General features: G+C 35.6%; 1 protein-coding gene across 2 annotated transcripts in view; it reads right to left on the reverse strand.

The window, feature by feature from the left end:
* The window catches only part of GRIK2 (glutamate ionotropic receptor kainate type subunit 2), a 622789-nt gene that overhangs the window by 190768 nt on the left and 406746 nt on the right, over positions 1-25275 (reverse strand). For both annotated transcript variants that reach the window (XM_063443553.1, XM_063443554.1), the window contains 3 exons: positions 22574-22681; positions 16022-16135; positions 12580-12786 (listed from right to left, as the gene is read on the reverse strand). In XM_063443553.1, the coding sequence (XP_063299623.1) occupies positions 12580-12786; positions 16022-16135; positions 22574-22681 (429 nt within the window). The remainder of the gene's footprint in view (positions 1-12579; positions 12787-16021; positions 16136-22573; positions 22682-25275) is intronic.

Raw genomic sequence — 25275 nt, forward strand, 5'->3', positions numbered from 1 at the left:
ATTGGGGGGCAGTGTATTAGATTGGGGAAGGGGTAGTGAATTAGAGTGGGGGGTTGAAGGAGGCTGTGTATTAGATTGGAGGATATTGTAGGTTTTGAGTAGGTTATAAATATGAATCCAGAATTACATATTCAAGTAAATTTAGTTTGTGCGACCCACATAAACTTAAACCTTGTTAATTTGGTCCATGTTAGCCTTTGAGTTTGACATGCTTGATATAGATATTTTAAAGGTAGAAAAGAAACACCCTTTATTAAATACAGTTTTCAAGCTACAACATATTTATTTATATTTATGTGAATGTGCATCTTTTAAAATAAATTTAAAAAATAGTTTCAACCTGGGTCATATATTGAGAGGAATACTGAGAAAAGTCGTTCAGCACAGGAAAACGTCTTCCACTGGTTGCTTTCTAGTAGAGATGTACACGGTGGAAATTTTTGTTTTACCAAAATTAATTCAGACAAAAAAATTTTTATTTCATCTAAAACAAGTTTTGTCTATTAATCTATTTGTTTCAGAGGAAATTTGTCCAATATTTTTTGTTTAAATCTTTCACTCTTACAAATGGAATGTCGCAATCACTGGCAAATCTTTTAGTAGTTTAGAAAACTACTCTAATTTGATACCCTAATATGCCTTACAAAATGGCAATCTCACATAGGGATACCAAATTAGGGAGCTATTTACTAATAAACTGAAAGATCAACATTTTAGATTACTCGAAATAGAAATTCTACCTCTATGTGGGATTGCAATAATCCCACATAAGGGTACCACTTTTAAGAATTTACATGAATGAACTAATAAACAAGTCGGACAAAGATCTTAATTTCGTGAGATTAAGTCATTAGTTCTTTTTTCCATTGTGCCATCTGAATTTGGATTAATGTATAAAATACCCAATTTTTTTCCAAATTGCAAATCTTCCAAAAATGAATTCCAAAGTCTACTTTTAATCACTGTGGTAATTTCATTGCTTTGCAGGGGCGCACCTAGAGCATTTGGCACCTGTGTTTGGCACCCCCCCTTCAAAAAAAATTAAAAAACACCTGCAACATTTTAAAAATGTTTTCTTTTTTTTAAAATCTATTGCACAAATTTGGAAACTTTGTAAAACCCCTGTCAGCCCCCTTCTACAAAACCCCTGCCCTGTCCCTTTCCTACAAAACCCCTGTCCTGCCACCCTTCTACAAAACCCCTGCATTCCCGTTCCACAAATCCCCTGCTCAGCCCCCATTACACAAGACCCCTGTCCCAATACAAAACCGCTGCCCCCTTCTACAAAATCCCTGCACCCCCCCACACAGAGTTACAGGCAGACAGTCACAGACACAGTTACAGGCACACAGTCACACACACACATGCAGTTACAGGCAGACAGTCACACACACTCAGTTACAGGCAGACAGTCACACACACACAGTTACAGGCATACAGTCACATGCACTAAGTAACAGGCAGACACTCACACACAAGAACAGGCAGACAGGCACACACACACTCAGTAAAAGGCACAGTCACAAACAGGTACAGGCAGACAGTCACACACACAGTTATAGTCACACACAGGCAGACAGTCACACACAGGCAGACAGCCACACACATACACAGGCAGGAAGTCATGCAGTAAAACAGGCAGGCAGGCAGACAGTCATGCAGACAGACAGTCAGGCAGGTAGACAGTCAGGAACACAGACGGACAGGCAGACAGACAGGGACACAGTCAGACAGGCAAGCACACAGTCAGACAGACAGGCACACAGACACAAAGGCACACAGACAATTACCTCTTTTCATTATGGCTGGAAGGGGGTAGTGGAGGCAGTGCAGTTTCTGTAGTCAAGTTGGTGGGGAAGCAGGGACTCCTTCCTGCTTGCCATTTCCTGTGCAGCAGTTACCAGGGGCTTCTAATAGACTTTAACCCTGCCTTCACTGCCATTTTAGCTCTGCCTCTCGATAAGCTCCGCCCTCACCGCTCGGTAAGCTCCATCCTTGCCGCATCGCTATTTTTTTTTTATAGACCCGGGTAGAGATGAATGAAGTCCTCCACCCTTATACATGCTCTAGCTCCCCCCCTGCACTCCTTTCACCTGGCAATATGTGAGCTGTGTAGGCTGCATGGCACCCTCTGCTTCATGACGCACACCCCTAAGGCCAGCCCTGGACCAGGGTCATTGCACCCCCCTATCTAGTGGCACCCGGTCTGGACCACCACCCCCGCATCCCTCCTTAGTACACCACTGTTGCTATGTAAGCTCCAGAATACTGTTTATTTATGGAAGGTCTTTTATATCCATTTGTGAAATGCAAAAATAATGAATAAAACTCAGATTTGAGACATTTTCTATGGATGTTGGGGGTGCTGGAGTATAGATGAAGGTAACAAGATTAATCTTAACCTAACCTAAGCTAACATAAGGACTTGATAGGGAAATTATTTTAAGAGTCATTAATTAAGAGCCATTATGTGTGTTGTTTTGCCCATATACAGGCATTATTTTTTTCTTTCTTTTCTTTCTTTTCTTTCTGGAAGCATTTTTAGGAAACTGTAATCCCTGAAATACAAACAGGTTCCTTACTCATAGACGAATGCAGGAAATTGAAATGTATGCACTTATGTTTTTGCTATTTTTGCTCTTTAATCCCTGCACATGCTATTTTACACTTTTCTTGTGTGATAGCTATACATATTTTTACAATAAATATATTAATATAGATATTTGTAACATATGTTGAGGAAAGCAGTAAATGTAAGTAAAAATATGTAACCCTTTGGAAATAGTTCTAGAAAATAGTGTTATTAACAGTAGGGCCAGATTTACATAGGCAATGGTAGAAAAATGTAAATGAAACTTCACTTTGTCTAAGCATGCTAGTCACACCTCCCCTGCATGTGATCTTCACAGTCTCTTTATATATTTCCTGTAAAGAGGGATCTAATGTTTAAAATTCCTTTATTGCACAGTGTGTTTAATTTAGAATTATTTATCTCCTGTTCTGTTATTAGCCTGCTGGTGCCTCTTGTAGCCTATTGTGTGTGATTAAAGTTCAATTTACAGAGAAGGTGTTACAAAAATTATAAGGTAACGACACTCTTCTGTCACATCTGATTAAAAATGAAATAATTTTTCCATGCAGGCTGTGCACCTCACAGCCAGGGGAGTTGTTAAGTAGAGCTCAATGCACAGAAAAAAAAGTATATATATATATATATATATATCTCCTGAAATGCAGTGAAACCTAAGAGGCATACATTACAACTACTTTATTAAGCTGAACTTTTTTGGTGCTTAGAGTTTCCCTTTAAGGTTAGAGAGGGGCTATTATCAGAATTAGTTTACATATGGTGTTCAGTTTTATTAGGGTTAAATTTAGTACATGGCTCCAATCTTTGTTTAGTTTTTAAGAGGAGTTAAACCTTAAAGAATAAGGGAAACCTCAGGGGCATACATTCAAACTGCTTCATTAAACTAAAGTTTTTTTTTTTGGTGCTTAGAGTTTCCCTTTAAGGTTATAGTGTGCTTAAATGGACAATATAGTCACCAGAACAACTACAGCTTATTGTATTTGTTCTGTGAGTATTATCATTCTCTTACGTCTTTTTGCAGTAAACATTGTATTTTCATGCAGTGTTTACATTACATCCTATGGATACCTCAACTGGTCACTCCTGAGATTGCTACTAGAGGTGATTCCTGGGGCACTGCCGCATAGTGTGCAGCACTGATATTCAGTGCCTCCACCCTCTGCATGGAGACAATGGCCTTTCCTCATATAGATTGATATAATGCAACATTATGAGCAGATGCTGATTGGCCAGGGATGTGTTTGGCTTGTTCTGGCTCTGCCCGTGATCTGCCTACTTGACAAGCTCAGCCAATCCAATGCTTTCCTATTGGAAAGCATTGTGATTGGCTTCGAATAACACTTCTAATGATGTCAGCCAAGCAGGCGGACTACTGGCAGAGCCAGCAGCAAACTGCAATAAAAATAAGATTTTACTTTAGTTAGAGGGGCAAGGGGGGTAGATTGTGTTTTTAACACTATGGGATCAGGAATACATCTGTTTGTTCCTGACCCTACAGTGTTCATTTATTATCAGAGTTAGCTTACATAGGGTGTTTAGTTTTTAAGATGATTAAAAACTTGGAAAGAGGTTATAGTTGTGGGATATGGGGTGTTAAGGCTTAAGGTCAAATTTAGTGCATGGGTACAATCTTTGTTTAGTTTTTAAGAGGAGATAACCCTTTAAGACGGAGGGGTTTTCAGGTTTAGGCTTTAGGTGCTTAAATGTGAGACCAAGGAAATAGTTTGTTTAGGTTTTGGGACAGGTTAAATTTAGGGTTAGGTAAAGGGCTGTCTAGGAAATGTGAAGTTTGAAGGGTTATTTGCAATGTACTCATCCTCCAATGTTTTCTGCAGTCCAGTCAGCCTCATGTGAGTGATAGAACTAGAGCTGTTATACAATGTGTGTCACTCATTGCTGTCCCCATGCTCCTACTGCAGGGGACAACCTGTGTGACAGGCTGTTAGTGGGCAGATAGGAAATTATTCCTTCCACATCCTGTCCAGCCTCACAAACAAACTATGTAGGAGCAAGGACAGCTTTGAGATGTATGCCCTTCATAACTGTTCCTACAGCTCTGTTATCAAGCAGATGAGTCTGAATGGACCACTGAGAACCCTGGTCATGGTTCCTGGTACTTGGATCTCCAATCAGCTCATTTAATCTCCAAAAAGGCACATTATAAATGTTGCACAGGATTAGTGCCTGTAGGCAGGTGCCAACTCTGTCTAATGGGAAATCTGGTCTAGAGTAGCAGTCAGGGCTAAGCTGGGACAAAAACAGGCTGGTGAGAGATATATTTGATCTACTCCTCAACCAAACAGGTTGGTGCTTGGTTAGCATCAGTCCTGCATGAGCTGACAGTGGAGATCATTTGATATCCATTGTTGACCTTGGCATATGGCCATCGAGGCTTACTAAGCATTTACTCTGGTTGCTCGACTGCCAGTGCGGGCTTGCTAACAGTATACAATGTCAATGGATTCAAGGCCAGAAATATATTTTATGCCTAGAAATTGACATTTTTTTTTAAGAACATCAGTTCTGATGAATTCGAAAAGATAGTAAGGTTGAATAACTTTAAATCACCCTTCTGGATTTACCACGGCATATGTTTGCATGAAGTAGATATTAGTGGATACGTAAAAATAAATTCCTATTGTATTTCCAATAGAAATTATTTCATTATCAATATTTCTACATGATAAAATTAAAGTTGAATCGAATATTTATTATTGTAAAAATAACTAATTCTAAGGCTCTATCCATGACAATGTTACTTTGTGTTAAGTTGGTAGGAAACCAGTGCTTAAATATGCTTATAGTCATGTTATCCTTTAACATAAGAATATAAGGAGAAATGTAATGATTTCAGCTGGCTTTAAAAAAAAAAAAAAATGTCCTTAGACATCACAAAATTAGTACCATGAGAGCCATCTTGATGCTGATTGATGCTCATTGAACTGTCATCAAGAAGTTTTATTAGGAAAAAATAAATAAAAGATATTACATTAAAAATAATGAACACCTACAATGTCATTTTTGTAGCAACTTGTCTTTAAATGTAAGTTAATAAAAGATCACGGACAAGAGTCTTTATAGTATGTACGTGTAACTTTTTAACAAACATGATAAATTAATACTACAGTATTCCCTACATCAAATACATGTATGCATTGAACGTTTCTAAAATGGTTCTATATTATAATTTAAATACTGTTTAATCAAACTGGTTATGCTCTGCGATATGAAATGTCTTTCTTCCATTGCGGAGACATTCAAAAACACAATTGCTGGTTAGAAATAGTAAGTAGTGTAAGACTTTATACTTAAATTCATATTCGGTAACACTAAAGTTATGTATTATACATTGGGTAGAGCTATTTTCAACTAGATTTAACTAAAATATTACAGAACATTATTAAACGTACTATACAAAATCAGTATGCCTGCAGAATTACAATAATCTTTTTTTTTTTCTTACAAACAAACCTGTTAAATGAAAAACTATAATTAGGAGTACATTTCAGCATAGATTTTAATTTAGCAGTTCCCCATAGGAAAAACACATTTATTTGAAATACTTTAAATCTAGATGGTACAGATTAAGAAACATAGGTTGAGCAAATATTTGTTTACTAAACAGTGAATAGCAGCTTTTAACCCCTTAAGGACGCAAGACGGTTCAGGACCGTCATCGGCATTTTTCCCTTGCCGACCGACGACGGTCCTGAACCGTCCTAAATTTAAAATGTACTTACCCGATCGCCGTCGTTCCCCCGGCGGCGATCGGCGTTGCTCCCGTTGTGGGGAGACTGCCTGCAGCCCAGACAGTCTCCCCATGGCGGATTAGGACCCCTGGGGCCATGTGATCGCCCAACAGGGCGACCACATGGTCACAATAGGTGTCCTAGTCTCTGCCTGCAGGGGGACTGTCTGTGCTGACAGGCAGTCTCCCTGCAACTGTAAAATCATAAAAAAATTTAAAGTGAAAGTTAATAAAAAAAATATATTATTATATATGTGTATATATATGATATATAGACATATATTATACCTATATAATATATGTCTATATATCATTTTTTTAATGTCATGCTAAGTGTATTTTTATATTAATATGTACATATATTAATATAAAAATACACTTATAATTAATTTACACACGTGTATATAATATATATATAATAACTATATATATATTGTATATATATATATTATTATAAAATACGAATAATAAATAATTTAAATTAAATTAAAAAAATTAAAAATAATAATAAAAATTAAAAAAAAATTATATATCTATACGAAATGTTATTCTAACTGTATTTTGATATTAATATATATATATTTATATCAAAATACACTTAGAATGAAATTGTATATATATCTATGTATATATAAATAAATAAAAAGAATACGAACTATTCATATGTCCATATACAAAATGACATAAATAATTATATAAATATACACGTAGACTTCAAATATATAAATATGCACATATATTTAAATTCTACGTGCGTATTTATGTAATATTTTTACATAATTAAGTTATTTTATTGATTGCAATTTAAGGGACCTGCCTGCCAACCCAGGCCGAAAGTCTAGAGAATTTAATTTGCTAGCACTGTATTTTACCCTGTAACGTTCTACGACACCCTAAAACCTGTACATGGGGGGTACTGTTTTACTCGGGAGACTTTGCTGAACACAAATATTAGTGATTCAAAACAGTAAAACATATCACAGTGATGATATTGTCAGTGAAAGTGACTTTTTTTGCATTTTTCACACATAAACAGCACGTTTACTGATGATATAATTGTTGTGATACATTTTCCAGTTTTGAAACACTAATATTTGTGTTCAGCAAAGTCTCCTGAGTATAACAGTACCCCCCATGTACAGGTTTTATAGCGTTTTTGAAAGTTACAGGGTCAAATATATGGGTCAAATATTTTTACATTGAAAATGGCCAGGTTGGTTACGTTGCCTTTGAGAGCGTATGGTAGCCCAGGAATAAGAATTACCCCCATGATGGCATACCATTTGCGAAAGAAGACAACCCAAGGTATTGCAAATGGGGTATGTTCAGTCTTTTTTAGTAACCACTTGGTCACAAACACTGGCCAAAATTAGCGTTCAATTTAGTTTTTTACTTTTTTCACACACAAACAAATATGAACGCTAACTTTGGCCAGTGTTTGCGACTAAGTGGCTACTAAAAAAGTCAGGACATACCCCATATTGAATACCCTGGGTTGTCTACTTTAAAAAAAATATGTACATGTGGGGTGTTATTCAGCGATTTATGACAGATAATAGTGTTACAATGTCACTATTGATACATTTTAAAAATGTATGTTTTGAAACCGCAATATCCTACTTGTACTTATAGCCCTATAACATGCAAAAAAATAGCAAAAAGCATGTAAACACTGGGTATTTTTAAACTCAGGACAACATTTTGAATCTATTTAGCAGTTTTTTTTCATTCGCTTTTGTAGATGAATAAAAGATTTTTCACATAAAAGTCAAAAAACATGTATTTTTTTCAATTTTTCATCATATTTTTTCATTTTTTAAAAATGTAATTACATGAGATTATATAAATAATGGTATGTAAAGAAAGCCCCTTTTGTCCTGAAAAAAACAATATATAATTTGTATAGGAACAGTAAATGAGAGAGCGGAAAATTACAGCTAAACACAAACACCACAAAAGTGTAAAAAGATGCCCGGTCGCAAATGTACAACATCGCAAAAAAAGTCCAGTCCTTAAGGGGTTAAATAAGCACCACTTTTTTATGTTTTTCAGATAAGAAAACATTGATACTGTACTCTGCAACTGATCTACTTGTCTACTGAACATTCTTGTAAATTACTTTGTTTTATATGGTGCTTTATAGATTATTGCCATAGATTACTACTGCAATACTCTGACACTGTACTACCTCCTCTAGGTACACATAAAATCTCTACAGTCTCTATATATGCACGCACACAGACTACAGATTCTTAGTCACACATAGTACACCACACACTGGCCCCTTTACATAAACACTACACCACAAATAATTCCCTTTACATACATGCAATCCCACAGGCAGCTTTCATACACATACAACACCACAGGTAACCCTCCACACAGCACTCCTAACACTCTTTACCAGCCCTGTATCACTTTTGTCCTCTGGTATTCAACTTACAGGCACACCAGAAACAGACAGTAAATACAGCACAAGTGTGTTCAAATTAGCTTGAGCTACACAAAAAAACAAAAGGTAATTTCTCCATCCAAGAGTATTTTAGCAAGGCTCTGCACGTAGGATTCTCTTAAGTAGCATCTACCTGACATACAAATTTTGTTGGAATGTGCTTGTCATTGATGATGACAAACATTCCCTTTCTTTGGTCCCACCTATTAGGCTGCTCTACTTTTAAATATGTTGGCCAATGATTTGTCCAAGTCTGGGCCCTGGTGGGCTGAGATTCTGGTCTGCAGCTCTTGTAGGTACAGACCACTGTAAATGCTCCGTTCTGGTCTCTGACTGCTAGGTATCATCGGCATTGATCAGCACCAGCTAGATGTGCAAACCATCAGCTCCCTCCCTATTGCAAATAAGCACAAGACCAGTTAGGAAGAACTTTAGATCGGCCTGCTAGCCGAGGTAGTTGCAGGATGGCCCCTTAAAGCTGGCGCTATAATGGTAGTGCGAGCTTATTGCCTTAAACCAAAAAGGGCACCATCTGCAATAAACACATTTTACTTGTAGTTGTCAAAATTTTGTATATACAATTATGGGTTATGGAAACATACCAAATTTGTGCATACATGATTATGGTAGTAATGGAGATTCAATGGGAACTGTTTTGCAAATTATCACTTATTAAGTCAATATGACACTTTTTACAGCAAGGTTATTGTCTGCCAGTAATATATAGTATATAAGTATATGTACTGTCATTTAACTCTGTCTAACCCAAGGTGTATGCATTGGCACCTGGAGGACCAACAACACTTCAACCACCATACATCCTTAGACAGGGATTGTACCGTCCATGCGCTATACAGCAAAGCTCTAATTAGCTCTAATATATGTGAGTGGTTTTATTAAAGTGACTACCTATATCATTTAAACTGTATCATATTGTATTGCACTATTATGTGTCTTCTTTTTTTCCCCCTGAGGTTTACTGCATTTCCCTGAAGGTTTATGTATGTATGAATTTTAAGGCGCATTATACGCGACACTTTATTTTAGTTTATTCATCACACAAGGATTTTTGGAATCCTTGCATTGTATACTGCAGCCTGCATTATAATAAAGTGAGCGCCTATACCCCTTGTTTTTTACAAGGTGTATGTATGGCTGAAGGATCCTGTCATTTACTAGATAAAGATGAGTTTTTTTTTTTTTTTTACATATACTCCCTTTAAAAAAAAATGTTCTCTTTTCAAAATTTGATGACAGGTTTATTATGCTAAATAAGATTTTTTTGAATGGCCATTGTCCCTTAACCAGTTTATGTGCGTGTGTCTATAAAATATTAATGTATAACATTTTTATATTGTATTTTATGTTTACATTTACTAAAGCTTGCTAGTCTCTGTGACCCATAAATATTGTAAATACACTTTTTTTTCTCTTCTTTTACTTCAGTACAATGTCTTTACAAGGTTATCTTCTATATCCTTTGCTGCATCTTTAGTTCATTATCTCTTAATAGTCCCCAAGTGGATAAATTGTGTCTATTCTCATTATGTGATCCTTACATATTTGTAAACTGTCACTATAATGTCAATAGATCTTCGGTTATATGGGCTAAATAATTCCAGCCATTCCTCACCAATGATATTTTGCAGACCACTAATCAATGCACCTCTCGAATTTGGACACACACTAATTTATCTAATTCTATCTCTAAATAAGTGCAGTTTTCCAGCAATAGATATCTTTTAATCTCAACTCTATGGCAGTTGTTCGTCATAAAAACCTTGTTAGAAGGACTGCTACTTCTACTGTAATAAATCAGAACTTAGTTTCTATAATAACCCAAAAGTCAATAGATAAATATAACATTTGCAATACCTCACATGCTAATGGTGATAATCTACTAATCATTGAATTAAAAGCATCTTGAAAAAAGCATTACAAATGCTCCACATAGTGATGTGTTGAGCCAATTGGTGCAACATGGAGATTGCCAGGCATGCACACTAGCCCCCAATGCTTATGGGAAACTATTGGATTGGCTGGAAACTTCTGTAATGGTTATCTCAGCCGGTGACTAAAGTTAAGTAAAACTATTAATTTAACCATTAAAGGTGGAAGGCCTACAAAGCTAAATAGTTGGGGGAAAAGTGTTCTATTATTGATACGTACACTTTTAATTTCTTTAATTTGCAGGTTGGGTGTCATTACATTTTTGCTTTTTTTATGGTTTGCCTTGCTATGAGTGCTTTATTTACTAAGGCATTTCAATACCACAGCCATATATGTTATGCGTTGTTCATGCTTGCAAAATATTTGACAAATACCTTGTTAAATTTGGAAAGTTATCACATTTTCTCCTTAATTTTTTAGAGTCTGACGTAAAAATATTTTAATGAAGAGTATAAGTTATGCCAAAATGGCATTTACTATTTTACATATATAATTATACTAGTGTAGAATCCTAAATTAAAAAGAGCAAATAACTATATATTCATAATCAATCATTAATCAATGCATGTCTCAATAATGTAATCATAATTCTCAGAAACAACATGTTCATCATGCAGATGCAAGGCAAAAGTTCATGATATGTATAAAAAAAATAAAAAATGGTCTGTATTAGTACTGTATACGAAGAAAATATATAAGCAAGCTAAGCAGCCTGTACTAAGTTTTACCTCAATAATGTGGTTAGGGACAGGAACCAAGAGACACACACCCAACGTTTTATCCTGGGGAACCCTTGTCACGGCATAATTGATATCACAGATGTAGAAGTGGAACTTATGTACTACATCAAAAATAGGCCTAGCCAGAGACACCCAATGGTTTGACTACTTACTGAGACAGTGACAGGGGACTCATGGCACAATACCATCTACAGTGGACTGTAGAGGTCATGGTTTCTAGATTGCCCCTTTAACATCCATAATTACTGATGCTGATTAAAGTTTTAGGAAATATTTTAATCCATTATATTATCCTGCATCTAAATTGCCTTATCATAATTCTAAATTATACATCAACATAATTGGTATTGGCATCGTAACTTCTATAGCTGAAGTGTAAATCTTTTGGGGCATATACCTTAGACTGCCAAACTTTGGTAAAGAACAACAAAATCAAAGATAGACATTGCCCTTTCACACTCTGCAAATCCAATGAGCACACTTAGCAGAATACTAAAATTAGGTTAGATTTACCATATATATCAAAATCATGGCTTGTTTTATGGAATGTTAGTCCTCTGGCAGATGGCTTAATACATTTTACTTTTTATTGAGTATTATTAATTTGAAAATATTTAGCACAGATGCTACTTTGTTTCCATGTGAAAGAAGTAAAACCAATCCCTTTATATTTTTCTGCCTTGTATACTCAATATGGAGCATTATTGGTGTGTTAAACATCCTCTTCATGGGATTGGTGAAGTGCCATAATTAATATGTTCGTTTTTGGTTCTATACAGGTGGCGTGGGGCACCATTAGAATTGTGCACCTAAGGCTTTTAAATTACTGCGATAATAACAGTTGTACAGGGAATCTCAATATTTTTAAAATACATTTCACTTAGCTAATTTAATACTTATAAAGATAAAGAAAACACGAATTTCAGCAAATGCAATTGAAGTCTGTACAATTACAACAAAAAGTTATGGTTTTAAACAAAATCTGTTTCATAATTCAGGCCATACATGCATATAATATTTTCTTTTTCTCCATCGTAACTGTTACGATACGTTGTAGTGGTTATGGTGATTCTAGTTTTAAGATACGCAGTAAACTTACATGGTCCATAAGTTCACGAACCATCCCATTCCATTGCTGCGTGGAATCTTCCTTTGCCCCATATTTTCCATCTTCCACCAGTCGGATCTCGTACTTAAATCCCAGAATGTGAGATAACTTCATAAGCAGATCAATACAATATCCTTCAAATCTCTCATTCCCATAAAGTGGCTTATCAGATTTCTTAAACATCACATAAGGTTCTTCCTGCCAGGGTAAAGAATATAAAATGTTTAAAAAGAATTTTGCTAAGTAGTGTAACTGGCTTTAGATTTTCGGCTCTGATCTAAACGTGTTGGTTTATTACTATTTTTAATCCTCCTACAGTTGTTGACCTACTTTCTCTACACAGTATACATTAATAAGTAATCTGATTACTAGTTTTAAATATTTGGTTTTAAATTAACTAGCTGCAGTTATTTTATATTTTGTATATTATCTAACGGTAATCCTGCAAATGGTCATCTATGTTTCTTACAGTAATCTGAAACAGCAATCTCGACAATATTCTTAAAGGGTACTGGACATGCTCTTTAGAACTATTTAGAAATTATGATTCTTATTAAGATTCTTTCTATACATTGTGCTAGCAGAATTGCAAGTATATTGACTTGGAGAAAAACCTGTTTACAAATAAGTCTTTCAATTCTCCATGTATACTCTTTGTCTACTCTGCTTAATTGTATCCTTTTTAGGTCCATTGGAAGAGTAGGGGTGAAGAGGGAATTCTTCATTTACTATGCTCTTCTTGCACAGCTCCCATGTATGCCCTGTAGTGTACCAGCAGCAGGGGTATAATGTGATCAAGGCATTCACATCATTAGAGGGCGCACATGGGAGCTGTGCAGGGAGAGCACAGTGATCCCAATAACCCTACCAGCACCAGCAAGAGGATCCACTCCACCCTTCCAGTGAAAGGTAGGCTGGGTGGCCCTTAATAAAAAAAAATGTGTGTGTGTATATGAATCTGTCTTTGAGTGTGTGCTTATATTTCTAATTATCTGTATGCATGTCTTTAATTGTGTGTGTGTGTGTGTGTGTGTGTGTATGCCATTGATTATATGTATGTAAGTCTGTGGTCCTGTATGTGAATCTGTGTGTATGTCTGTGGTTAGGTGTGTGTGTGTATCTGTGTTTACATATGTGTGTCTCTGATTTTATGTTTGAATCTGTGATTATGTGCATGTATGCCTGTAATTGTGTGTGTGTATGTTTGTAATGATGTGTGTGCTTGTTTGTGTATGTCTGTGGTTATTTGTGCGTATGTATGTGGTTGTGTGTGTGTGTATGTATCTGTGGTTATGTATGAGCGTTTATGTATGTCTGTAATTATATGTGTAAATGTCTGTCATTATGTGTGTGTGTGTCTTTGATTATGTGTTTGCATGAAAATGTGTATTTGTTTAGTAAATGGCTCCCTAATTATGTACACATGCATTTCTTTCTTTCAATTTTTTTCCAGAATATTTTTTTTTTATAAAAGGTATTTAAAATAAACAGAGGAAAAGTTTATGGTACCTTGACAGGATTGTCTTTAAAAAAAAAAAAAAGGGGGGGGGGAATACCAGCATAACAGTGTTATTTTAATAATATCATAGCTTTTACTCTGAGTTGTCTATCTTAACAAATTTCATATAACAATCTATTGACATTTTTAAATCCCAGGATTACAGCACATGGTTAAAATAAACACATTCCTTCTATTTTTGTTCTTTTATAATTATTATATTTATATAGCGCCAACAAATTCCGTAGTGCTTTACAATGGGTGGACTAACATACATTTAATTGTAACCAAACAAGTTTGACACACAGAAACAGAGGGGTTGAAAGCCCTGCTCAATGAACTTACATGCTAGAGGGAGTGGGGTAAAGTGACACAAAAGGTAAGGGAAATATTAGGGAAGTAAATTGGTAGAATTGTATTCAGTGAAGACTTATTGTGTTTTCTTTTTTGAGCCATTAACAGTTTGATATGCTTTTGTGAAAAAGTTAGTTTTTTTTTTAAAGATTTTTTGAAGGAGTGGAGACTGGGTGAGCGTCTAACAGAAAAGGGAAGAGAGTTCCACAGGAACGGTGCAGCCAAAGAGAAGTCTTGGATACGAGCATTAGAGGTGAGAGCACGAACAGAGGTTAGACACAGGTTTAGTTTAGTAAGGTTACATTTGTAAATATTATGTAACATAAGATGACACACTTACTACTTTTATGTGAAAGCTCTAATTAGGGCTTATAAAGAACTTTTATTCCGTTTATTATTTACAGGCTTATTTTAAAGGCTTATGTTATTAGTTGCTAACGTCCTGCCTCACTAGAAAATCCATACATTTGTACAGGTTCAGAATGTTGCATAAAAGTCATATTGCTTCTAATAATTTGTCCTGAGCTGCCCACCCACTGGCACAGTTTCTGTGTCGAGAAACTTTTTTCCACTACATTTCTGTACTTGTAAAGAATTTAATTAAATTCGACAGAAGATAATTAACAGAAGATTAACACCCCACATGTTTTGTTCCACAGAGACGCGTATCCTATTTTGCAGATTTTAGCAACCATTGAATAGATTGTGTAATGCCCATTAAAAGATTGTAAAACCATACCACATTATAATAGCACATTATAATAGCATTAGTAATCGCAACTGAAAAAAAATATAAAATGTTTGTTAGGATGTGCTTTAGCAAAGAAGAATTGAGAAGTGACTTAGAGATGTTCAAGTATTTTCTGGTTTATAGATGTTATTATTAAAGGGACACTCCAGACACCTAAATCACTTTAGTTTGCTGAAAAGCTGTATGTGTGAAGAGTGTGTTCTCTTTTTTTTCATTTTGGAAAAAGTGCAGATCTCAATAGAAATTTGCACTTTTATAAATTAACCTGGTTACACCACAAGGTTTTCAAGCAGACAACAGATCCTGTAGCTTCCTGGTTTGGTTAGCTAGTTTGCACTGAACTCAAGATGCAGCAATTGCCTAGAGAATCGGCCTTACAAAGACTTCTCATTAAGCTGCATTGGGAAGTCTGTGATTGGACAGCCACAGAAAGTCTGTGTGGGGTTAGAAGAGGAGGGCTTGCAAAGGCAGCAGACAAGAGATCTTCAGTTTTTGCAAACTGTTTTGGATATAACTACAATGAAAAAATGCACAATTAAACTCATGCAAGTTTTCATTTTGCAGTGTATCTGCTAAACAGTATTTTTTTTTTTTTTAATTTGTATTTGTATTTGGGCAGTGGAGTGTTTCTTTAACCAAATACTATGCAGCTCATGGTACCCAGATCCCACCCTGCCAGGAAAATGTCTGTAGCACTAAGACATGTACAGATGCATTATGCAACTTTGTTATCTCATTAGTGAAATAAATATGAAAATTATATTTAATTACTTTGCTTGTCATTTGTACAAATATTGTCAACCCTGGCAACCCGGGAGTTTAAAACTTACCAAAAGTGTTGTGACTATCAATGATCTATTAGATAAGGAATCTGTTATGTTAGCTGGTTTTTCTTTTTGGCTTTCTGTCATGTTTAAACCGCTAGCAGGGTCCCAGGTTCCAATCTGTCAAAAAAAAAAAAAGATAAGAGCATGCGTTAATGGATTATATCCCACTAGTTCTATCATATTTTGTTGATGGTTATACACCGATTTAAAAAAACAAAACAGAACTGTCTTTTTAATACAAAACACACACGCATACACGTATCTCTATTTAAATTATAGCTGTGTTAATGTTTTAATGAAAATATTCTAATACATATCAATGGTCACCTTTTTAAATTTTTACATTACACCTTTTATTTTACTTTATTATTTAAGGTAAGCAATTGCAGTTTATATTGTCTTATCCATCTGTAGCTATGTTTTTTATTTTTATATAATTTATTCAGCTCTATCCTAATGAATAGCACAAGTACCATATTCCATAAAATACCACCTTGATAGGTTTTCTGTTATACAGCAAATGTATATTAAAATTACTATTTATATTTATTTATATATGCTAAATATACTATATTTACCCATTTATAGTCTAATTTTAATTGCATTTAACAGCAAATATAATCTCACTTTTACTATGTTCTGTTGTGTGAGTGACCTAGCATAGAATATACAGGTAATCACCTGCAAACATCTATGTACTATTTTGTTGCGTGGAGATATATACCATGACATCCACAGGGAGCATTGTGGTTGTAACCTTATTTTAGTTTGCACACCCTCAAGGTAGTAACAGATTAAGCCTGCTCACTTCTCAGCTGGGAGATAGTGACCTGTTTTCAGGTTTTGTCCTTAGTCCCATTTTAATACTGAAATATTCCCTTGGTTGATTCCGTATTCAGGATAATGTTAGGTCCTCAGTAGAAATATAACACTGCTTCAACAGTTGGTTTAGGCGTCTCGTCTAGTTCTTCTTGATATAAATTTTACCCAAATCATGGTAGTGGGCTTTCAGTAGCCAACCTGTTCTGCTGGATTCATTTTAGGGAACAGTGAGTCATATATATTAGCTATAATTGTGTAATTCCTTACTATATTCTTCCTTAATGTTCTTATGGAGCAGTGGAAAGTGACTGTCACTTTTGCAGTTTTGATGTGTAGATCATGTCCCTGCAGTCTCACTGCTCAATTATCTGCCAGTTTCTGCCAGTATTGAGTTAAAGCACTTTGTTTATACAGCTCTAGTCACACCTCCTTGCATGTGGTTTGTACAAACACGTAATGTAAAGAACAATCTAATGGTTAAACGTCCTTTTTGCACAGTTTGTTTAATTTAGAGTTTTCTATACCCTGCTCTGTTAATAGCCTTATAGACCCTGCATAAGCCTTGTGTGTGTGATTACATTTCAATATAAAGATCAGGAGATACAAAAGAAAGGTAATCTGGGGAGTTGTGGCTAGAGCTGCATTGAAATAAAAAAAAAAGCGATTTAACTCCTAAATGGCAAAGAATTGAACAGTGAAACTGCAGCTGCATGATCTATACTCCAAAACTGCTTCATTAAGCTAAATTGTTTTGGTGCCTATAATATTTTGAAATTAACACCCCATGCAAAAACAGTTTTTCCTCCATAAATCTCTTTCGATATGAGGTAAACCATGAAATGTCTTCATATAGTGTAGCACGTTTTAAACCAGGGGTGCCCAAAATGTAGATCCCCAGATGTTGTAGAACTACAACTCCCATGATGCCGTGCATGCCTTTAGAATGTTTTTTAGAATAGCAACGCACCATGGAAGCTGTAGGGTTAAAACATCTGAGGATCTACCTTTTGGGCACCCCTGTGTTAAACTCTTGCCTTCTTCAGTTTGTTTCACACAATGTCTGGTTGCAAACAGATTGTGTTCGTCATTCAGTCAAAGGAATTGATCACTTTTTAAAAGACAAATTCTGAATGGATCTGCAACTTTTTGTTAAATATCAAACTAGGAGTAGATTGTGTTTCATTTTGCTAGCAAGTACAAAAGGATCAAGGACCAATGCTGTAAATCTTTGACAATTTTTGTATATTTAAAATATGTTTAATTTCTTTCTTTATGCCTGTGTATTTACATTATTGCTTGCTTCTTGCACATATTTATATGTAAATATATATATATGTGTGTGTTTTTTTGTTTTGTTTTTTACTGCAGACTAATCATATTAGTAGCGGATTACTAGCTTTTATTTCCTTTTGATTCTGAACTGATTTGACATGCTATCTTGCAAATAGCTGCTGAAAACTATTAATTTCATTATAATTGTTACATTCAACAAACAATTCCCAGTTGCAATTGGAAGTAATAATTTCAGACACCATTAGCAAAGGAAGAATGACAGGCTGGTACTACAGGTGAATTAATCACATTCTGTGTATACATCAATATATTTTATATAGGCTTGAAGTACTATTATACTCTTGTTCAGCGATAACGTAACTATAACAATGCGTCGTAAATATTTTGGTGATGTACATATATTTCTCTGTTCTTAGATACACATATAAGGTACATTTTATTGAAGCTGAGCTGCCGCTAGCATTTGATTTAAAATATTTGCAGTTTGCAAATATTTGAATTTTTTTTAAATTTGTTCTAAATAATTATTTACTATTTTGATTTATTTAATGACTGACAATGGTCCTTCAAATATTTTTTTTTCTATCACCCAGTTTCTTCTTTTAAAACCCCTGTATAATTCATTCACTACACATTCCAAAACAAAATTCATAGTGATAGAAGGTGGTTCTTTTTGCAACTATATCCCGAAAGGGAAACAGATAGGAACATTGAAATCATTATGCTTATACAGTGGCGGAGCTATAACTGCTGTATGTATGTAGCTGTACATGTTCTCTATGTACCTGTGTATCTGTATGAGTGCCATTGTGTGTATGTGTGTGTCTGTATCTGCATGTGTGCCATTGTGTGTGTATATCTATCTGTGTGTATGTGTATTTGTGTCTGTATATCTGTATGTGTGTTAGTGTGTGTTTGTGTATTAGTGTGTGTTTGTGTATTTTTTGTGTGTCTGTGTATTTGCATGTGTGTCAGTGTGTATCTGCATGTCTGTATGTGAGACAGTGTTTGTACCTGCATATGTGTCAGTTTGTGTGTGTTTGTTTATCTGCATGTGTGTCTGTGTATCCAAGTGTGTCAGCGTATGTCTGTATATGTGTGTGTATCAGTGTGTATGTGGCAGTGTATATGTATATGAATATACATTTCAGCCTCCAAGCTCCAACAGTGCATGCAAATACACCCCTGCCTTCAAAGATCAACACTACATTCACTCACCCCTACATTAAAAACCAACCACTACACACAAGTAAATTACTGCTTTCAAATAGCAAAAGTACATAAAACACTGCACAAAAATACACACATACAGTCACACACACAAACTCCATACAAAAGAATGGTTACAGTCCAACAATGAGGTAAATTGGTAGATCCCCAGCTGACAAAGTATTGTGGGAGTTGTACAACAGATGGGAATCAACGTTTTTGTCCATCCTTGCGATAGAGGGGCCCAAAAAAATTCTTGCATGGGCCCCTCTCTATTTTAGTTTCACCACTATGTTTATACATAGTAGTATGTATGTAAGAGCAATTCAGGCACAAAGTTGGCAAGAAGGTGTGTAAGGTGTCACAGGCAAAACTGGCATTCTACTAAGTCCATTCTCCTATATTTAAAGTTGCTGTTAGAAGGTTCCTTTTTTCCTAAATCTTATAACCTTTTTGTGTTCATGAAGTTTTTCTGTATTTTTTTCAAAATCCCTCTGCTGTGTTTACTGTACTATTTACATTTATTTTACTGTGATATACATTTGTATTTGTTAACACCAAGTGTTCATTTAAATGTCACATGCTATTTATAATAATAATAATAATATAACCCATTTATACTTTTTTTCCCTAAAAGCCATTCAAAGCATTTACTGTGTGCTTTACTACATAAATAAATCCTTAGGTGATAATGGAATTCAACTATTATCGATCATTTATGTTTATTTTATTGACCTCAGAAAGATACATTGTTATAATGACCCAGCTGGGAACTGAACCTGTGACCCTAATATTCAAACACTTGCTTTTATTTACTAAGGCAACATAATATGAGCGCTTATAAGTCTTTGATTATTGTACATTTTCTTCCAGATTTTCATTAGATGTTTCCCCTTTTTTATATTTGCATTAGTATGCTCAATAGACATATCTTAACAACACAAAGCAAAACTCAAATTACTAGATTTGTGCAGGGTGAAAAGTTTTGGTTCTTCCAAAACATTTTGGCAGAAGAAAAAAAAATGGGTTGGCAGAATGTAGTTCATGTTGCTGTTTGACAGCCAGACCGACAGGACTAAAGAGGACTATGACTGTCCTGGCATGCAAAAACAGCTACAATATTGCCTGGCCTAATGACTACACAATATCAGCTATTTTTGCAATGCCGAATTTCAGTTGATGAAATTAGAGTATTATATATCTGCATTCAAAATATAAAGCAAGAAAACAATTATAACAATTAATTGTAACTAATTGTAATTTTAAGTTGAAAATAAAGGATTTATCCAAAATTGAAATGGAAAGTCAGTGGGCAATGGACCACCCACTCACCAACTCTACTCTGACAAGAACAAAGCTTTCCTACACATTCAGTCTGTAGCGTCAGTGTCAGTTTTAAAAAAAGGAAAAAAAAGCTGTTCTCTTGAATCATTTAATTCAAAAAAGGATTTTTCAAAAAAATCAAATGGTGCAACTGGTGAGTAGGTCCTCAATTGTTCACTAAATGTGTTTGTGTTCATTTAAATCACTCCTGTTCCAGCTGCACCATCTTCCTGCTCTGTCTATAATAGTGGAGGAAACAGCACTAGTGGTGAGTTTGCAGAATCAGATAGAGCACCAGTAAACCCACTGTCTGCTCTATTATTTTCTTGTTCTGTTTCTTCCCTCGGTAATACAAACTTGTGGTAACTGCAAATTTTGCTTAATACTGACACACATGATATGACCCTTCCCTCACTCTTTACTCACTTCCTTACTTGTCATGTTGCACTTTACAAGTCTGCCGTCTGGGAGGCACTCAAAGTGATCCAAAACTTTTCTACATTGTTGTGATACAGTACCCTCAACCCTTTGCCTTCCATCTGATGTAACTCCAAGACAGGCACAGCAAGAATAAACAGACAGGATAACTGCTGGTCTGTCTCCCTTAGGCAGAATGTCTAGAAGTATCCTTATTGGAAGTATAGTTGTTTTATTGCTTATCCTTCTTTCTCCTTCTTGATCTGTGAATAAAGTCACAGAGTCTCTAAGCGTCAAGTGTCTTTTTTTGTTACCTCTTGATTGGACAGGAGATCCAGCCCACACAATAGGGCAAACCACATATCCATCATGAGGAAGTGGGCTGTTTATTTGACCACATCCCCCCCAAAACACCACCTTCTTCTACTTTTCATTCCCCTTTTTTTGTAACAGGAATGGTACTCTGAATCAAGAACCAAACTAAACACGTATGATTTACGTATGATCTCACAATCAACCTAAAATGAATCTCACACTCCAACAGGTATCTGACTGCAAAGTGCTAAATGGGTTGATACATTATATTGGTTTCCGTAATGATTTTTGCTTGTTCACCAGCTTTCCCAAGAAGTGCACCTGTTTTTCCATGGATACGTCTTCCCCTGTAAAGGTAACACAGCCTAGAGTATCATTAGTCCTAAACGTGTTAATTAGCAATGCAGCCTGTGTGACTAGTGATTAACCCCTTAAGGACCAAACTTCTGGAATAAAAGGGAATCATGACATGTCACACATGTCATGTGTCCTTAAGGGGTTAAATTGTATTGACACACCCTCATCATGCATTTAACATGTACATGTCAATTAGAATTAGTAGCTTTCAATGTGCACATTTATAATCTATCACTGTATACATTATATATTATACATGTGCACATTATGCATGTGTTTAAATTAACAATGCTTTAATTGTTACATTAATTATGTATAAATACCCTAAAAGCTTTCTGTGGAATGTACTTAGTTTTAATTACTATTTATTATTACAGCGTTGGGTCCCTTTTTCAAACCCCTTCACTGACTTCACTATAACTAGACTAGAACTAACATGATACTATATTATTTTACATTTTATTATATAATAAGAAAAAATGTTTCTAAAGTTGCTGTAATTATTTTTTTTTCTAACTTGTAATTAATGGATAAGAATAGAAAATTACTTAAATAAATTGTACTTAATTTTTTCATAAGCTATATAGAGGGAATACATTTCATTCCAATTAGCATTGTACAGTTTACTTGTATAAAATCTGTAAAGCTCGCCTGGGTATGTTAATCAGTAGTTTATTGTATTGCTAATAGGTTAAATCAATTTAATATCTCATGTTGAAGAAAACTATAACCGCTGCAACATCAAAAGCAAATCCCTTTAGACTGCTCTTCAATATTTGATGTAAATCTTTCAATCCATAGCCTGAACATTTGAAGCACCTTTTCAAGACCTTCTTCCTTGAGACTGATCACGTCTAAATCAAAATCAGTCCGTAAGCCATTGGTTTTGTTGAACGTTATCCTTCCTGTGAGGCCTTCCCAGTGAGCCTAAGGTAGAAAAAATAATTTGCATAAATAAGGTACTTAAAAGAGAACATATTAATGTTTGCCAAAATACCAACATAAAATATTCAACACATGTAAATAATTTACCTAGTGGCTTTTTTTTTGTGTGTGTTTATCATTGACCGTGCAATACATTTCAACATATTGTGTCTCTGATTTGAATGGATATATATGTTTTCCAGGATGTAAATAAAATTATGTTTGTAAAATATACATTTAAATTAATGGAAATAAAATATATATTTTTTCATAAATACATAACGGATTGGCTTCTATAGAACACTGTGATAATAAATTACACATGTCTAATGGGTGTAGGCTGCATAAATAATTAATTTTTCTGCTGTAAATATAAGAGGTTATATTTAAATAATTACACAGCATTGTTAAGCAGTTATCTGTATTCACAATATAGGCTTTAATATTTAAAGAGGTAACGCTGGTTTCATGATAAAAGCAAATATTTTACTCCCAATTTCCAACTTCAGACTATTTAACCATTTCCGAAACAGATATAAACACTTGCTCTGCCTGCATTTAATTGGATTGGGGTTCTCAATGACTTTAGATAAACTGAAACACAGTCATGTATATGCATCATCACCTGTCACAATATGCTCAGTGTTTTGATTGTGGAAAAGAGATTACCCACAGTTTATGATTATAATCAAAGAGTATGTGTAAACACCATTCCCATATCTTATGCATGGCTTATTACTAATGAGCTGGGGTAAATCAAAGCCATCTACTCTTTCTCCCACCCATCAGTCTGTGACCTGCAAGAAAAAGGACAAAGGTCCTGGGAACCCTAATTATACAAGGATGGAGATTAGCCTTCTAGTCTCTAACCCCATGAATGACGGATCTGGTCAGAGGAAGTTCTTGTAGTGAGGAGCACCTGCTCTAACCCAAATCTCCTGGCTAGTGAGGTTTATCAAGAAGAATGCCTCTTAGTACTCAAACCCATGCATAGCAAAATATTGGTTATACTATAAAGTTGGTAGCGCAAGCAATTTGGCTCTAAGATTCACCACTATATACATATAGCATTGTCAGTTTTCCAAAGAGGGATCTTTTAAGAAGGAATGACCACCAACTCATCTAGCAGCCTGGTAGTCACTCCTGACTGAATATGAAAGGTCAGGCACAGATTAGTATGGGTATGCTTTTTATTATTATTCATTATTATACTTTATGTTCAAAACACCATCACATTCTGCAGTGGTGTCCATGGTGTCAATTGGTACAAATAAGAAATCACAATACAATACAACTAAGAGACCGTACAACATTTGACAAACTAATACAGGAGGAGATGAGGGCCCTATAAGTGGGAACTTATAGTGTAGATAGATGAGGTTGAGAAACAGCAGGTGGGTACTGCAAGGATTAGAATGATGTTAATACAGAGTGAGATGAGCGCATATATTGGGTAAATGGAATGCATTTGTTGCGCAGACGAGTGGTAGGTTTCCCTGAACAAAAATGTCCTTTGGGAGCATTTAAAGGAAAAGAGACTAGGGGAATTCTCGCATTGCAGGGAAGTGCATTCCATTGAGTTGTTTCAGCAGTGTAGCCTAGGAACAGAAGAAGCAAGGTTGTGTTAGATCTTAAAGTGTGCAATGGAGTATATTTGTGGATTACAGGGGGACAGGTAGTGGAGAGAGTCTTTAGTAAGGGCTTTGTAGATCAGAGTGGAAATCTTGAATTTAATTCTGCTCTGCATAGAGAGCCAGTAAAGAGACTCACATAGAAGTGCAGCAGATACAGAGCTACAGATAAAGTCTTCTTCACTGGGGGGACTGTCTGACAGCCCAGACAGTCTACCCTCTGCAAATTAGGACCCCCAGGGGCCATGTGATGAGGGTGAGAAACAGCAGGTGGGTACTGCAAGGATTAGAATGATGTTAATACAGAGTGAGATGAAGGCATATATTGGGTAAATGGAATGCATTTGTTGCGCAGTTGAGTGGTTGGTTTCCCTGAACAAAAATGTCCTTTGGGAGCATTTAAAGGAAAAGAGGCTAGGGGAATTCTCGCATTGCAGGGAAGTGCATTCCATTGAGTTGTTTCAGCAGTGTAGCCTAGGAACAGAAGAAGCAAGGTTGTGTTAGATCTTAAAGTGTGCAATGGAGTATATTTGTGGATTACAGGGGGACAGGTAGTGGAGAGAGACTTTAGTAAGGGCTTTGTAGATCAGAGTGGAAATCTTGAATTTAATTCTGCTCTGGATAGAGAGCCAGTAAAGAGACTCACATAGAAGTGGAGCAGATACAGAGCTACAGATAAAGTCTTCTTCACTGGGGGGACTTTCTGACAGCCCAGACAGTCTACCCTCTGCAAATTAGGACCCCCAGGGGCCATGTGATGAGGGTGAGAAACAGCAGGTGGGTACTGCAAGGATTAGAATGATGTTAATACAGAGTGAGATGAAGGCATATATTGGGTAAATGGAATGCATTTGTTGCGCAGTTGAGTGGTAGGTTTCCCTGAACAAAAATGTCCTTTGGGAGCATTTAAAGGAAAAGAGGCTAGGGGTATTCTCGCATTGCAGGGAAGTGCATTCCATTGAGTTG

The sequence above is a fragment of the Pelobates fuscus genome, chromosome 2 (assembly GCF_036172605.1).
Source record: "Pelobates fuscus isolate aPelFus1 chromosome 2, aPelFus1.pri, whole genome shotgun sequence".
Classification (NCBI taxonomy): Eukaryota; Metazoa; Chordata; class Amphibia; order Anura; family Pelobatidae; genus Pelobates; species Pelobates fuscus.